We start from the raw sequence: 15,685 nt of genomic DNA on the forward strand, positions 1-15,685 counted from the left end.
ACATAGAAAAGATTTCCTCCAAGGCGACTGCAGCCCTTATGCAATGCAAACAAATTGTGGGGAAAACCTGGGCAGTTAACCCGCATGTAATGAGGTGGATATACATTGCTATGGTATGTCCCATTTTGTCATATGCATGTGTTTCCTGGATCCGCGGGACAGAGAAACTGTACTTGAGGAAGAAACTCCAGAAGGTACAAAGACTTGCTTGTTTAATGACTTCTTCAGCATATCCGAGCACACCTACTGGAGCATTGGAGATGTTGTTGAATATCCCTCCGATTAAAGAATTCCTGAAGGCAGAAGCGATGCAGGGATCCTATAGAATAGATCTCATGGGTCTGTGGTGGTCAAGATCTGTTGGGACTACTGGAAAAACAAAGAGTCACGTGGATTTGTGTAATGAGGCTAGGAAGGAACTACTGCTCTTGCATGTGCCGGGTGATCTTATGACTAAAACCAGATCATTTGAAAAGCATTTCACATGTATAGTTTATGACAGAACAGGCGCAAGAGATTACGAAAAAGAGCTGGAAAGCAACGTAATCAAATGCTATACTGATGGATCTAAAATGAATGATAAGATTGGTGCGAGTGTTTATTTAGAATACTCAAACCACCTCACCTGTCAAAAATCTTATTATCTTGGTAAACTGAGGACGGTCTTCCAGGCAGAAGTCTTCACCATACAGGTATCATCGGATACAACACCAAACACCAGTCATGAGCTGGCACCATTGGATGTGGTACCAAACACCACCCCCGCCTTCACCGAAGAGCAGGATCTCATACCTAAGTCTGACAAGTCAGCTCTAACATTCGGTAAGCATCACGACAAAAACTGAAGAAGAAGGAGAGATAGCGCATGTTTAAGGCTTTTGAATCTGAGGTTCTGATCATGGAAGAGGTTCAGCAACAGGAAATAGCTATCAGGCAGCTATTAAAGCATTGGAGAATAGTACGGTAAGATCTCAAACCGTACTGTGCTGCATTGAAAATCTAAACCATCTAGGAAAAGAAAACCGCATATCTATTTCATAAGGAGAGTTAAAAAAAAATTAGTTATTAAAAAAAAGTTCGGTTTTTTAATTATAAAAAAAACGATACACGGGATTGAACCTAAAATCTTTCCACCAACCCCCGGTACTCTAACCGTTACGCTAACATGTCACATTGGCAAAATCGCAGTAAAAAATATTTATATACAAAAAAAAGTTATGCAAAATAAAAAAAAGCGTTAGTCACTTATGTATGTACTTACTCTCCTGTTTGTGAACCCACATATTTTGTTGTAACTTTTTTTCTACTGAACCAATTTTCGAGATTTTTTTTCAAAATGTAGCTAATGAGGTGTTCTATCCAACTATATAAGCTGTTTGCAATTTGGTTGCGAACGGAATTAGTGGTGGGGGTTTGAATGTGTCTCGATTCATTCAATTTCGGACTTAAGCATATATTCAACCACTACCGTGGTTGAATGATAACATCCTTTCAAATCTTAATTGTCTGTCCCCTCCTCCATCATCAGTAATGATTCCCCTCCCCTTATTTAAGAGAACTGTATTACACATTCTTTCAATAATGAATTCGCATCACTCTCAGTTCCGTATTCTCATCATCTCTCTCAGTATTCTCATCATTGTTGTTATCTCATGTCCAGGTAACCTAACTCTTAAATGTCAAGTGTTTTGACCAAAAATTGGCGGAGGTGTTTGGTAGAGTCTGCAAAGGTCATCTCTTTCAACTTTGGCGTCTTGGTAGCCACATTTTCGCCCGAAAACCGACTAAAAAGCAGAATATCCCTTAGGTAGAATTTCAAATGTTTAGACGCAAAATTGGCTGAATAGTTTGCTAGAAACCGCAAAGTTCAAATCTTTTGAATTTTGACCTCTTGACAGCCAAATTTCTGTCCGACAACCGATTAAAAAGAATTTTCCCAAATATCATTACCCCTTATATCAAATCTAGAGTCTGTAGACTTAAAACTGACATAGTAGTTTGGTAGCGAAATTTACACACAGACACACACCCACACACAGACAATTTCACTTTTATAGATATATAGATATATCTATAATTTTTACTATAAGTTTTAAGTATTACATATTTTATATTTCTTTGTATATGTACTGTACTCTTTCTTCTGGTTTTCTACCCTGAATTTTGTTTTTATTTTGGTTACGTGTGAGTATGGCAATGTGTGTATATTTGTACTCATATGCATGTATATGCTTATAATTTTGCTTTTATATATGTGTAAGTGTATTGCTGAACTTATTTGCTTCCACATATACTCGCCTTAAGATTTTTTAACCCCCCCCCCCCCATCCTTCTAGTTTTATTTTTCTTCGCTTTATTCTCTCTTTTGATATTCTTGTCTGTTTATCTGGTTCGGTTTCTTACGTTTACGTTAAAAGAGAGTTTTGCAACATTTTAGATTTTTCCGGGCCAAATGCGAATGGACAGGAAACAGTACAAATAAAAAATGTAATATGGTGTTATGAGTATAGTGAAAAGTACATAGTAATGATCCTCCTTTGATCCCGAGCAACGTCAGATTTTCTTGCTAGTCTATACGAAAATGAAAGATATGTGTTTGTGTTTGACTCACCTAAACATCCACTGGAATTCGATCTGGGCAGACTGCTTAATGGGGGCTTGCAATTGGTGCAATTACGTTGGTCTATATCGGAATATGTACCGCCGGGGCAATCCACACATCCGGTTACGATTGCTTTCGTACCTGCAGGACATTTTTCTGGAAGCGAAAAGAGAATGCGAAAATAAAGTAAAACAAAAAGATAAACAAAAATTCAGTTCAGCCCTATGTATTGTTCATATCTTGTCCTACGTGTGAATACAACTTATGTAAGATTTAAATTATTTAGACAAAAATTTGTCTGAGTAATTTCGTAGAGCCGGAAGAGGTGAATTTTTAAAAAGCTTTGAGTCCAATTTTGACCCCTTAACGTTTATTTTTACGGGCACAAATCCAATTATAAAGTTTGATCCATGTCCAAGTAACCCACATTCAAAATTTCAAGTGTTTAGACTCAAAGTTGGAGGAGGAGTTTGGTAGAGTTCTCGAAGGTCAAATCGTTGAACTTTGACCCCTTGACAGCCCAATTTCTGGCCGAAAACTGTTTAAAATATTTTCCCAAATCTCAATACTCCTTATGTCAAATCTCGAGTCTGTAGACTGAAAATTGACAGAGTTATTTGATAGGGAAATACACACGCACATACACAGACACACACACAGACACACACAGACACACACACAGACACACACACACATTTTCACTTTTATATAAATACTAGCAGTTCCGCCCTATGTACTGTTCATAACTTTATGTGCATATGTCTATATTAAAAAGTGTGAATATGTACGGTAATGCCTTTCTATATAATAGGCTTCCTTAACTACCGTAGAGAAAAGTTGGTAGAGACCACAGACGTCAATTTTTAAAAAACTTTGACTCCTTAAAATTTATTGTTTTGAGCTCAAATTAAATTAAAATGTTTGACCCATGTCAAAGTAAGCTATATCTAAAATTTAAAGTGTTTGGACCCAAAATTATTTGGTAGAGTCTGAAAAGGTCAACTATGTAAACTTTAACCTCTTGCCAGCGAAATTTTCGCCCAACAACTGATTAAAGAAAACTGCATGTCTGGATATCTTTTGTGTAAAATTTCAAATGTTAGACCTAAAATTGGTTTAATAGTTTGCTAGAGACTGCAAAGGTAAAATCTTTAAAACTTTGACCATATTTGGAAGGCAAATTTTCAGCAAAAAAGCAAAAAAACGATTAAAAAGCTTGCCCTATGTCTGAATACACTTTATGTAAAATTTCAAATGTTTAAACCAAAGATTGGCTGAGTAATTTGTTAGAGATAGCAGAGGTCAATTTAAAAAAAAAACTTTGACTCTAATTATGACCTTTTGACATTTATTGTTTTGGGTTCAAATCAATATATAACGGTAGATCCATGTTCAAGGAATCTATATCTAAAATTTCTAGTGCTTAGACCCACAATTGGCAGAAGAGTTTTGTAGAGTTCTCAAAGATCAAATCGTTGAACTTTGACCCCTTAACAGCCAAATTTCTGCCCGAAAACCGAATAAAAAGAGTTTCCAAAATTTCAAAACCCATTATATCAAATCTAAAGTTAGTAGACCGAAAATTGACAGAGTTATTTGGTACAGAAGTGCACACACACACACACACACACACACACACACACACACACATTTTCACTTATATATATATATATTTATTATGTGTATATGTCTATATATGTCAATATATATATTGTATGAATATATATATATATATATATTATATGCATTGTCTAAAGAGCAGAGTGTATTTTAATGTAATATTAAAATTACTAATTTAATTAAAATACAGGGAAAGAAAAAGTGCTTATTTTAATTTAGATATATAATAAGCTCGATAGGTAAATATCCTAGAGCTAATCTAATATTCAGTAATGTGATTGATAATTTAAAATTCAAATTAGAATTAAATTAAAATTAATGCTAGGTTTATTTATGGTGTCTTTTACATATATTAAAAACCCTTCCCAATACTTTGCTGATGAGGAAACTTTGTTTGTTAAAAACACTATATGTAAAAATTATTGCCCGTAGCTTAATGTCTACCGCAATAAAAACATTGTTTTCCGAAACGATCGTACAAATTATTGATTTTGTTGTTGTTCCTTCTTATGAAACGGATTTTTAATTTAATTCTAATTTGAATTTTAAATTATCAATCACATTACTGAATATATATTATATGCATATATATGTGTGTGTGTGTGTGTGTGTGTGTGTGTGTGTGTGTGTGTGTGTGTGTGTGTGTGTGTATTATGTGGATCTATACAGATGTATAGATATAGATAAATACAATAGTCCAAATAATCCAAATAAAAATCTTGTATTGATATCTCATTTCAAATAATACCATGTAATTTTGCATAGGTCCATTTAAGTATAAATTTGATAAATATGGATCCTATCGATAGGAATTTGAAACTTTTTTCACAAAAAAATACTAGATAAGGTATGTTTAAAAAGGATGTGTCCTCTATAGTATCAGACCCGACCGAATGGTTAATTGTAGGCATAGACCGATTCATACCATCCAAAAAATTCCAACAAAAATCTAGCAGCCAGCCATGGTTCTCCCAGAATGTGCTGCTGCCATCACGCACAGAAATCACTTTTTCCATAGCTACCAACGTAATTGATGCACTGAGACTAAAGCTGCTTTCAGGACTGCCAGCAACCATTATAAAAGAGAAATAAAAAATGCAAGAGAGCTATATGCTCAGTTCGTTAAATCCAAAGTAGCTGAACAGCAGCTTGGTTACCAGCAGCTTTGGCAAATAGCAAACAGGATCCTAAACAGAAGCGTGCATTCTATCCCAACCATCATCAATGGACCTGAGTCATTTCGTCAGCATCAGATAAGGCCAAACTATTTGCAAAGAACTTTGCAGCTAATTTTACGCTATGCGACCAAGGCTATCAACTCCCTGTATTTCCTCCTATAATAGACAACACACTATGCAACATACAAATATCTGTGCGTAAGGTTGCCAAGCTAATCAAGAACATTGATTCCAGTAAAGCAACTGGTCCTGACGGCATTCCAATTATAGTGTTAAAAAAGCTTCGACCAGAACTTGCCTCCATACTTACAAAACTGTTTAAGTGTTGCCTTAAGGAGAAGTTCTCATCAATATGTATTTAAGAATTCAGGTGATAAGTCATCTCCCTCTCAGTACAGACCAATGAGTCTCCTGTGTGTCATAAGTAAGTTGCTCGAATCCATATTAAATAGAGTAGTAGTCAACAAGCTCAACAGAAATAACCTTAGTGACATGCAATATGGTTTCCGTTCTGCCAGACCTTCGATAAGGTATGGCATAAAGGCCTACTTCACAAGATTTCCAGCTACGGTATAACTGGAAATGTTTTCTTAATCATGAAATCATTTCTCTCTGATAGGCTCATAAGAGTAGTGGTTAATGGGCAGAAATCAGAGGCCCACCGTATTAATGCTGGAGTCCCTCAGGGGTCCATCCTGGGCCAACTCTCTTCCTGATCTACATCAATGATCTCCCAAAACACATACTTAAATCATTTGTTGATATCTATGCTGATGACACGACCATCTATGGCAACACATTTAAAGCTGTAAATGATATCTCACTAATGATGCAATTCTCTATCTATATAAAAGCCAAGTACGTCCAAGGATGGAGTACTGCTGCCACATCTGGGCAGGAGCTGCTAAAAACAGCTTATCCTGCCTTGACAGAGTACAACATAGACTCTGTGGCTTAGTGGGGCATGCCCCTTTCTCTTCCCTGTAATCTCTCTCCCACAGAAGAGACGTTGTGAGCCTGTCTTTGTTTTATCATTACTTCCACGGCAAGTGCTCATCTGAGCTCCAATCTTTGGTCCCCCCTCGCTTTCACGATAAACACCCGTCTAGCTGAAACCATTGTCACAAATTTTCCCCACTCTTTATCTATGCCAAAACCAAAATGTAGATTCCATGAACAAAGCTTCTTTCTTAGAAGTGCACGCCTGTGAAACTCTCTTCCTTTTGCCTGTTTCCCACGTGACTACAACTTGGATGTCTTCAAGTCCAACATAAACAAATTCCTGATGAACCGCCCCCTTAAGTAAGACACTTTATCAAATCCCCAATACTAACGATTACTATGATACTATCCCATTGATTACTGTACACACAATAACCTTTATCCCCGAGTGGCTTCCGGGCCTTGATAAGCGGGTACCACCATATAAAAAAAAATTATAATTTCTTTGAACGAAAGATCAGAAGAGAGAGAATTGGAGAGAACTTGGTCGTTTACTGTCTTAGATGTGCTACCGTAAATGGTAGTGTCGTCAGCATAAATGTCTACAAATGATGTAAGGATGTGATTTGGAAGATCATTAATGTAGATCAGGAAAAGAGTTGGGCCCAGAATGGACCCCTGAGGGACACCGGCATTAATACTGTGAGCTTCTGATGTTTGCCCCTCAACTACTACTCTTATGAACTCTTATGAACCTATCAGAAAGAAATGATTTAATAATTGAGAAGACTTTTCCAGCTATACCATAGCTAGCGATCTTATGAAGTAAACCTTTATGCCATACCCTATCAAAGGCTTTAGATATGTCAAGAGCAATTGCCCTAGAAAGATTGCCACCGTCGAGAGATTTGCTAATCCTATGCGATATAACTGTAAGCACATCTGCTGTAGATCTAGCAGAACGGAAACCATATTGAGTGTCACTAAGAAGGTTATTTTGTTGAGATGGTTGATTACTTCTGTATTTAACACAGATTCTAGCAACTTACTCATGACGCACAGGAGACTTATTGGCCTGTACTGGGAGGGGGATGAGCGATCACCTGAATTCTTAAATACAGGGCATACTGATGAGATTTTCCAGGGAGATGGGAAACTATTCTCCTTAAGACAACGTTTAAACAGTTTTGTAAGTATGGGCGCTAGTTCAGGTTGAAGTTTTTTGAGTACTATAATTGGAATACCGTCAGGGCCAGTTGCTTTACTGGAATCAAGGTTTTTGATTAGCTTGGCAACATCACGTATAGATATACGTATATCACATAGCATGTTTTCTGATACAGAATTGTTTTCTGAATAATATTAAAAATTATTAATAATATTTACATTTAATAATAGTATTTATACTGTAGTAATACTATCTATAATTTAGCAAAATTATTTAAATTCAGTAACAGTATTTATAATTTAGTAATAACATTAAAACTAAGTAATAGTATTTATAATTTAGTAATAACATTTAAATTTTGTAATATTTATTATTTAGTAATAGCATTTATAATGAAGTAATAATATTTATAAATTAGCTATAATATTTATATTTGGTAATATTATTTATAATATATTAAAATATTTATAATTTAGCAATAATATTTAAATTTAGTAATATTATTTATAATTTAGTAATAATATTTATAATTTAGTAATAATACTTTTAATTAAGTAATAACATTTATAATTTAGTAATATTATTTAAATTTGTGTAAATATTTATAATTTAGTTATAATAATAAATAATAATAATTTAGTATAGTTAAGTAACGATAATTATTATTTGGTAAAAATATTTGTAATTTAATAATAATATTTATAATTTAGTAATAATATTATTATAAAGTAAACGTAATTAAATTTAGAAATACCATTTATTATTTAGTAATAGTATTAAAAGTTTGGTATTACTATTTTAATGTTGTAAAAATATTTATAATCTAGTAATAATATTCATAAGTTAGTAATAATATTATAATTAACTAATAGCATTTATAATTTAGTAATACTATTTATAATTAGGTAATAATATTTATAATTAAGTAAAAACATTTATAATTTAGTAATAATATTTATAATTTAGTAATAATATTTATAATTTAGTTATAATATCAAAATTAAGTAGTAATATTTATGATTTAGAAATAATATTTATTATCAAGCACTAACGTTATTTATTTAGTAATAATATTTATAATTTAGTAATAATATCTATAATTACGTAAAACATCTCTAAGTAATAATATTTAAATTTAGAAAATAATATTTATAATTAAGTAATAATATTTATAATTTAGTAAATACATTTAAAATTTAGTAATAATATTTATAATTTAGTAACAATATTTATAATAATGTAATATAATTTTTATTTAATAATAATATTTATAATTTCGTAGTGACATTTATAATTTAGTAATAATATTTAAAATTTAGTAATAATATTTATAATTTTGTAATTATATTTATAATTAGGTAATAATACGTATAATTTAGTAAACACATTTTAAATTTAGTAATAATATTTATAATTTAGTAATAATATTAAAATTAAGTAATAGTAGTTATGATTTAGTAATAATATTTAATATCAAGCACAAACTTTTTTATTTAGTAATAATATTTATAATTTAATAATAATATTTATAATTTAGTAAAAACATTTCTGACTTAGTAACAATATTTTAATTTAAAAAATAATATTTATGATTAAGTAATAATATTTATAATTTAGTAAAAATATTACAAATTTAGTAATAATATTTATAATTTAGTAATGATATATATAATAATGTAATATCATTATTAATTTAGTAATAATATTTATAATTTCGTAGTAACATTCATAATTTAGCAATAATATTTATAATTTAGTAATAATATTTATAATTTTGTAATTTTATTTATAATTAGGTAATAATACATATAATTTAGTAAAATATTTTTAATTTAATAATAATATTTATAAATTCGTAATAATATTTATAAAATAGTAATAACCTCGCTATATTAGTAAAATTATTGACATTACGTAATAATATTTATAATTAAGTAATATCACTTATAATTTAGTAATAACATTGAAAGGTTAGTAATAATATTTATAATTTAGTAAAAAAGATATAATATATAATATCATTTTTTATTTAGTAATAATATTTATAATTTCGTAATAACATTTTAAATTTAGTAATAATATTCATAATTTAGTAATAACAGTGAACATTTAGTAATAACAGTGAACATTTAGTAATAAGTTATTAATTAGTAATAATATTTATAATTTAGTAATACTGTTAAAATAACATTTTTTACTTAGAAATAATATAGAAATTTAGTAATTATATATATAATTTAGAAATAATACTTATGATTTAGTAATATTTTTTAGTTATAAGATTTTTAATTTCGTAATAAAAGTTAATATCGTAATAATATTTATAATTTAGTAATAATATTTAAATTCAGTAATTACATTTATAATTTAGTAATAATATTTATTATATATTAATGATATTTATAATTTAGTAGTAATATTTGAATATAAAAATAAAATTTTTGATGTAGTAATAATATTTAAATTTAGTAATAATATATATTATTAGAAATAATATTTATAATTTAGAAATACCATTCTTAATTAATTCAAGAGTAATATTTAAATATGATGATAACATTTGGATTTAGTAATAATATTTAAATTTAGTAATAATATGTATAATTTATTAATAATATTTTAATTTAGTTATAATATTTATAATTTAGTGATATTAATAATTTCGTAATAATATCTATAGTTTAGTCATAGTTTTAATAATAATTTCAAGCAAGAAATTTGTTATCTACAATTCTGATTTTTTTAGATGAGCATATATTATTCGTATCATTTGGATTCTTCCGACTATTCTTCTCTTGAGTGTTTTTTGCACAACATTTCGGTCGATGTAACCTTTGACCTTCTTCAGGCGATCTTTATCGAACTCGGGTATCTTTTTGTTTAACTCTGGAATCTGCATGAAATTTTAAACAGATCTCTTTATTTTATCCACAGGGATAGTATGCTTTTTTTCCAACAACTAAGTTCTAATAATTTGTAATTGTTTTTTTGGGTCAATTGCACTGCGGGATGAACCTTCAGCCTCCAGAAGAATGCGATTTTACAACTGAATTTTATTAACTACTTTTTTCACTGCACTACAGGAACTTGCAGACTGTTGTTCTCATTTGAGTGTTTTTTTTTAGCAACGTTTTGATCCATGTAACCTCTGGCCTTTTTCGGGTGTATCTTGTCAAACTCGGGAATTTTATTGTCAAACTTGGAAATCAGGACTTGTGAGTAGGAGGATACAGTAATTGGTAAAATTCAGTTGTAAAGTAACATTTTTTTGGAGGTTGAAGGTTCAATCCTCAGTGCAAGCGATACTCAAAATACAATTGCAGATGTCAGGATTTGTGAAAATAACACTCAAGATGAGAAGAGATGTCTAAAGAATCCAAATAAAAAAATTTTTTAAAAAAGTTATTAGTAAGTCTTACACCATTCTTACTTCTCTTCCAACTCACAGAAACTTGATTATTATTGTTGGCTCTGACTCAACTTTAACATGTGTCACAAGGTAGAGAGCTCTTAGTTTTAATAGTTATCTCCCTTGGATCGAGTTTGCTGACCAAATAAAAGCGTCTAGTAAAATATGCCTCGTTCGCCTATACTTTGTTTTACCCAGGTTTAAAATATTCAAATAAGAGGAGAAATCTTATTAGCAAATCGAATCTCACACTGAAGATAGCTATCGAAAGCATAAGGGCATACGAAGCTACAACCCAAAATAACACATGCAACAAAAAATGCAAACGATATACAGGATATATATATATATATATATATATATATATATATATATATATATATATATATGTATGTATGTATGTATAGGGTGGAGGTATACATACTGTTACAAAATTAGATTCAGATTTATCCCAACAAAATAATTTATTACAAAACCCAATTACAGAAAATGATTAACAAATACTGAAGGAAAAATATGACATAAGTATTATTCAGAATGTTTCCCTTGACCCTTCAGTAGAGCAGCCTTCACTCTCTAGGAATGACCACCAAGAATAATCAAGAGCGTTATGATAAGCTGATGAAGACGGCCATTCTTCTTTGCTAATCCAGGACGTGTGGTTTGTCACAGTATCTAATTGGAGAGTCCGAACACAGAATTACACCATGGGGTCAGTGAACCTTCAAGAATGTCTTCAATGTAACGTTGTTTGTTAATCTTGACCCTTTGAGGGTAAAAAACAAGTGGAGATTTCCCTCTTTCAGAAATGGCTGCCCTGATAATCATTGATGCTGTTTTCTGCATTCTGAAAATCTTTCCTGCAGTATTGCTTCACAATTTCTCGCAAGGGCGCTATCATTTTGATGATTGTGGGACTATTGAAGTGAGAATAACTTTTCAGCCGTAAAGATGATGTTATTGAGCGTACCTTCTCTGATACGGTTCAAGACGTGTCGACTTCTGATGAGTCTGTTTTCAAATGTGAGTGCAGAGAGAAGCTGTTTTTATTTTTATCTTACAGGATGACATCTGTAGGTTACTTCGACATATTCTTCGTATAGTTCTTGGCGATGTTTGTGCTTCCTTTACAATTTGTCTCATTGATCTTTATTGATTTCGCCTGATTTTTTCCCGACATTTTCTATGGGTTTAGGTGTTCTAGAGGTGCGGAGACGGCCTGATCATTGTCTATCTTTGATCTACGAAGTTTCCGGGTAACGATCAATCGACCTTTTTATATACAATTGATTTTGAGGCTTTCCCCTAACTTGACAATTTCTGATGGACGCATGCCCTTCTCATGCTACTCTATGGGGAATCCTCTCTTCAATTCAACATTGTGAAAAATTAGTATATTTTCTTTCTGAAAAATAAGAAATCATATATTATGTTATAATATAATGACAATAAAATAGTAAATTTATTTTAATATTATCATAAAATATAGTTCCGAAATTTTGTAACAGGAATTATGCCTCATCCTGTAAAAACTGGAAAGTATTATGAGGTAGAGATAAGAAAGTCCAAACCGTGCACAAGATGTGTGAATGGAAATCGCGTTTTAATGAAAAAGTTGACTTATACCTGTGCACCATAAAGAAAGAGAATGGTAACAATATTCGCTACTATAGATTGTGGGGATTCAGAAAAAATAAAACACAAAATAAAAATGAAAGTGGACACTGAGGCAAATGGAAATATAATATTGTACAGAATTTATTAAAAAAGATGTGCCCCCAAAACAGCTATGAAAATAGAGAAATATGGAGTGACATAAAAAGGGAGACAACCACCCTATGAGCAGTAAGCGGCACCAAAATATAGCAATATAGCTGAATAATATACAACAGGAAAATAAGAACAAGGATCCCAAACTTGTTGGATACAAGCGCAATAAAAGACAACCAAATCTGTGAGCGGATGAACATTAAAACTAGGAAGCAACAAAAGTATTTCAACAGAAATGCAAAAGACCTTCCCGAATTAATGATAGGTAGGAAAGTGTGTTAACACGTGGTAGCCAGCGGTGGTAGTAGAGAAATGCACTATATCACCAAAGTGCACAGAGATGGAAAACTATTGAGACACAGCAGAAAGACATTTACAAGAAATATTCAGACCACGAAGAAAGGTTACTTTCAATCTACCAGTCCACGAGATTGAACAAGATAATCCAACATCACTGTTTCAACAGAGCAGTGACTCCACGGTAATAAACAACACCAAAACGACAACGCAACACGCCCAGCACATACAACTGCAGACACAACCTGGAGAAATACTAGAACTACCAACATCATCAAACCAACCTGTGAGAACAAGAAAACCCTTAACAAAATATAAGGACTTTATTATATATAAATATAAAAAATTAAATTAAACACACATAGATAAAAATAAAATAAAATAATTCTACTTGATAAGAAAGATGTCACAAGGTAGAGAGCTCTTAGTTTTTAAGAGTTGTCTTCCTTGGATCGAGTTTGCGGACTCTTTGGGCAGAGTAAATAAAAACGGCTAATAAAATATACCTCGTGCGTTCATTCTTTGTTTCATCCAATATAAAATGTAACACATGCATCCTTACTGAAGATTAATAAACTTTTCCGTCTTTAATTTTTCTAGTTTTATTTTAACGCAAGAAAACGTAATTACAGATGACTGGCAATGTTATTTTTCTTCCATAAGCAATAAATTTCGGTACTTGTTAAGATAGAGTTGACAAATTGATTTCTTAAGATATGTCGTTTTAAGTAAAAACAATATTACGTACTTAATTGTCATGTCGAAAATAGTAATGTATCTAAAAATTACGAAAAATCATCGAGTAGAAAGTTATTTATTATTAAAAATAATTTTTACCGAAAATTGGATAAAATTGCGTTTTTAGACGTTTTAAAGTAGACAGTGAAGAGTTTATAGCAGACGAAATTGCAACTAACACAAGCAGGAGTAAATTCTCACGGCTGGAGATTTTGAATACACTTCCTTCCTGGCTTGTGCCATCAGAAGCTAGCTCTCAGTCACATGACCGACTTTATAAAAGTTTAAACTGGCAACACACTCTCTTCTTAGATATTAGACCAACAACTCCACATGGAACGGACCTGTCGCCCTCAACTTTCCTCTTGGGATTCAAAAGAACTCACTCAACGTTTGGGCTCGGGGTTCGACTAAGGCGTGAATACAAACAAGCCAACATGGCTATCTCCATATTCTTCAATGCGGAACATGCACAAACTCTCTTTCTCACCCTACAGTACTGTCTCTAATCTTTCGTGACGCATGTTTCCACTAGTATTTTAGACACTAACGTTCATGAACTCTTTCAACAGGCCTGTCTAATCTTTAATTTACGTTCCACACAGAAACACTTTCCACGACTAACCCGTTTCTCTATTCTTACTAACGAAGATGACCAATAAAGATGTTATTTAAATGTTAGAATGAGACTTCTTTTCTTGTTTTCATTATTACTACATTTTGGCGACTCCCAGCGCGATGGCAAGCGTACAGCGTTCGTCGACAAGTCTACAAGTTCCTACACAGGGACATAACTCGGAACGAATATTTTAGATTATTTGTTCATTGCATGCAATATTTGTTGTCTGTAGAACGAGAGACTTTTCTTTTTACTAAAAATATAATAGCAGTTGTTCTACTCCGTTATTTTTTAGATATATTACTATTTTCGACATGACGATTAAGTACGTAATATTGTTTTTGCTTAAAGCGAAATATTTTTAAAAACCAATTTGCTGACTCTATCTTAACGAGTACCTAAATGTTTTTCGAAGAGTTGATGCAAGAAGACTTTACCGCATTTTCCCGAAACCAACTTCGAATAACTACAAGAACTGTCCACCACACAATCGGCCAACTTTGTTGAACCCTGAAACAATAAATAAATAAATAAATAAAAAAATTAAATGTTCTATAAAATCGATAAACAATATTCGTAATTCTATGCTATAAAATAAACGCCGAGTCTGTCATGCGATTTTATTTATTTTTAGAGTGTGCCTGTTCGTTTGAAAAAAAATTGCCCCCCCCCCCCGCCCCAAAGTAAATCATAACAAATTTTCTATTAATCAAAATACCAGAGAATGCCCGTGCGAGCAAAAAAAAAAAAAAATGAGCCACGGTGGCCAGGCTCGAACGTGAAACGCGAAGGTAAAAACTTATGCCCAAGCGCCTTTTTTCAAACGACCATGAGTGGTTATGACGTCATAACTTTATAAAAAAGTGTTTTAGACAGTTTTAGTTTAATACGTTCGTTTTTTTTTTCAAGTCGTACATTTTCATATAAATATAAAAAATGTCTGTTGTAATTAATTTCGAAATTCTAATTTTTTATAAAATCTAATTTTTTTAAATTTTAATTCAATAAAATATTCAGATAATATTTGATTTCATGTTATTGTCAATTTAATGTTTGTTTTTGCTTTTACCAATAACTTTACCAACTCTTTGAATTGTCTCCTCTTAAATTCTTCAAATATGAAAACAAAAAAAATATGTTTGAACATGCCGAAAATTCAATTTTTTAAGGTTACTAAATTTTAATTATTGCTAGAAAAAACAATGTGACACATTGTTAATTGCTGTTTAATAATATGCTAAGGAATTTCATTTTCGCCCGTAGGTTATCACCTTTCACACATTTAAATATATATGTCTCATGCTGTCTACCAAGCTTCAACTTCTGTTCTATCACCGAAATG

The 15,685-nt window shown here is 31.4% G+C and overlaps 1 protein-coding gene across 1 annotated transcript in view; it reads right to left on the bottom strand.

Moving 5' to 3' along the window:
* Positions 1-15,685, bottom strand: part of LOC145276289 (uncharacterized) — a 90,599-nt gene that overhangs the window by 35,825 nt on the left and 39,089 nt on the right. The window contains exons 10-11 of the mRNA XM_080127707.1: positions 14,781-14,853; positions 2,612-2,758 (exon numbers count right to left, since the gene is read on the bottom strand). Coding sequence (XP_079983833.1) covers positions 2,612-2,758; positions 14,781-14,853 — 220 coding nt within the window. The remainder of the gene's footprint in view (positions 1-2,611; positions 2,759-14,780; positions 14,854-15,685) is intronic.

The sequence above is a fragment of the Euprymna scolopes genome, unplaced genomic scaffold (assembly GCF_053919585.1).
Source record: "Euprymna scolopes isolate OS-2025 unplaced genomic scaffold, ASM5391958v1 sca80, whole genome shotgun sequence".
In the NCBI taxonomy this organism is placed as follows: Eukaryota; Metazoa; Mollusca; class Cephalopoda; order Sepiida; family Sepiolidae; genus Euprymna; species Euprymna scolopes.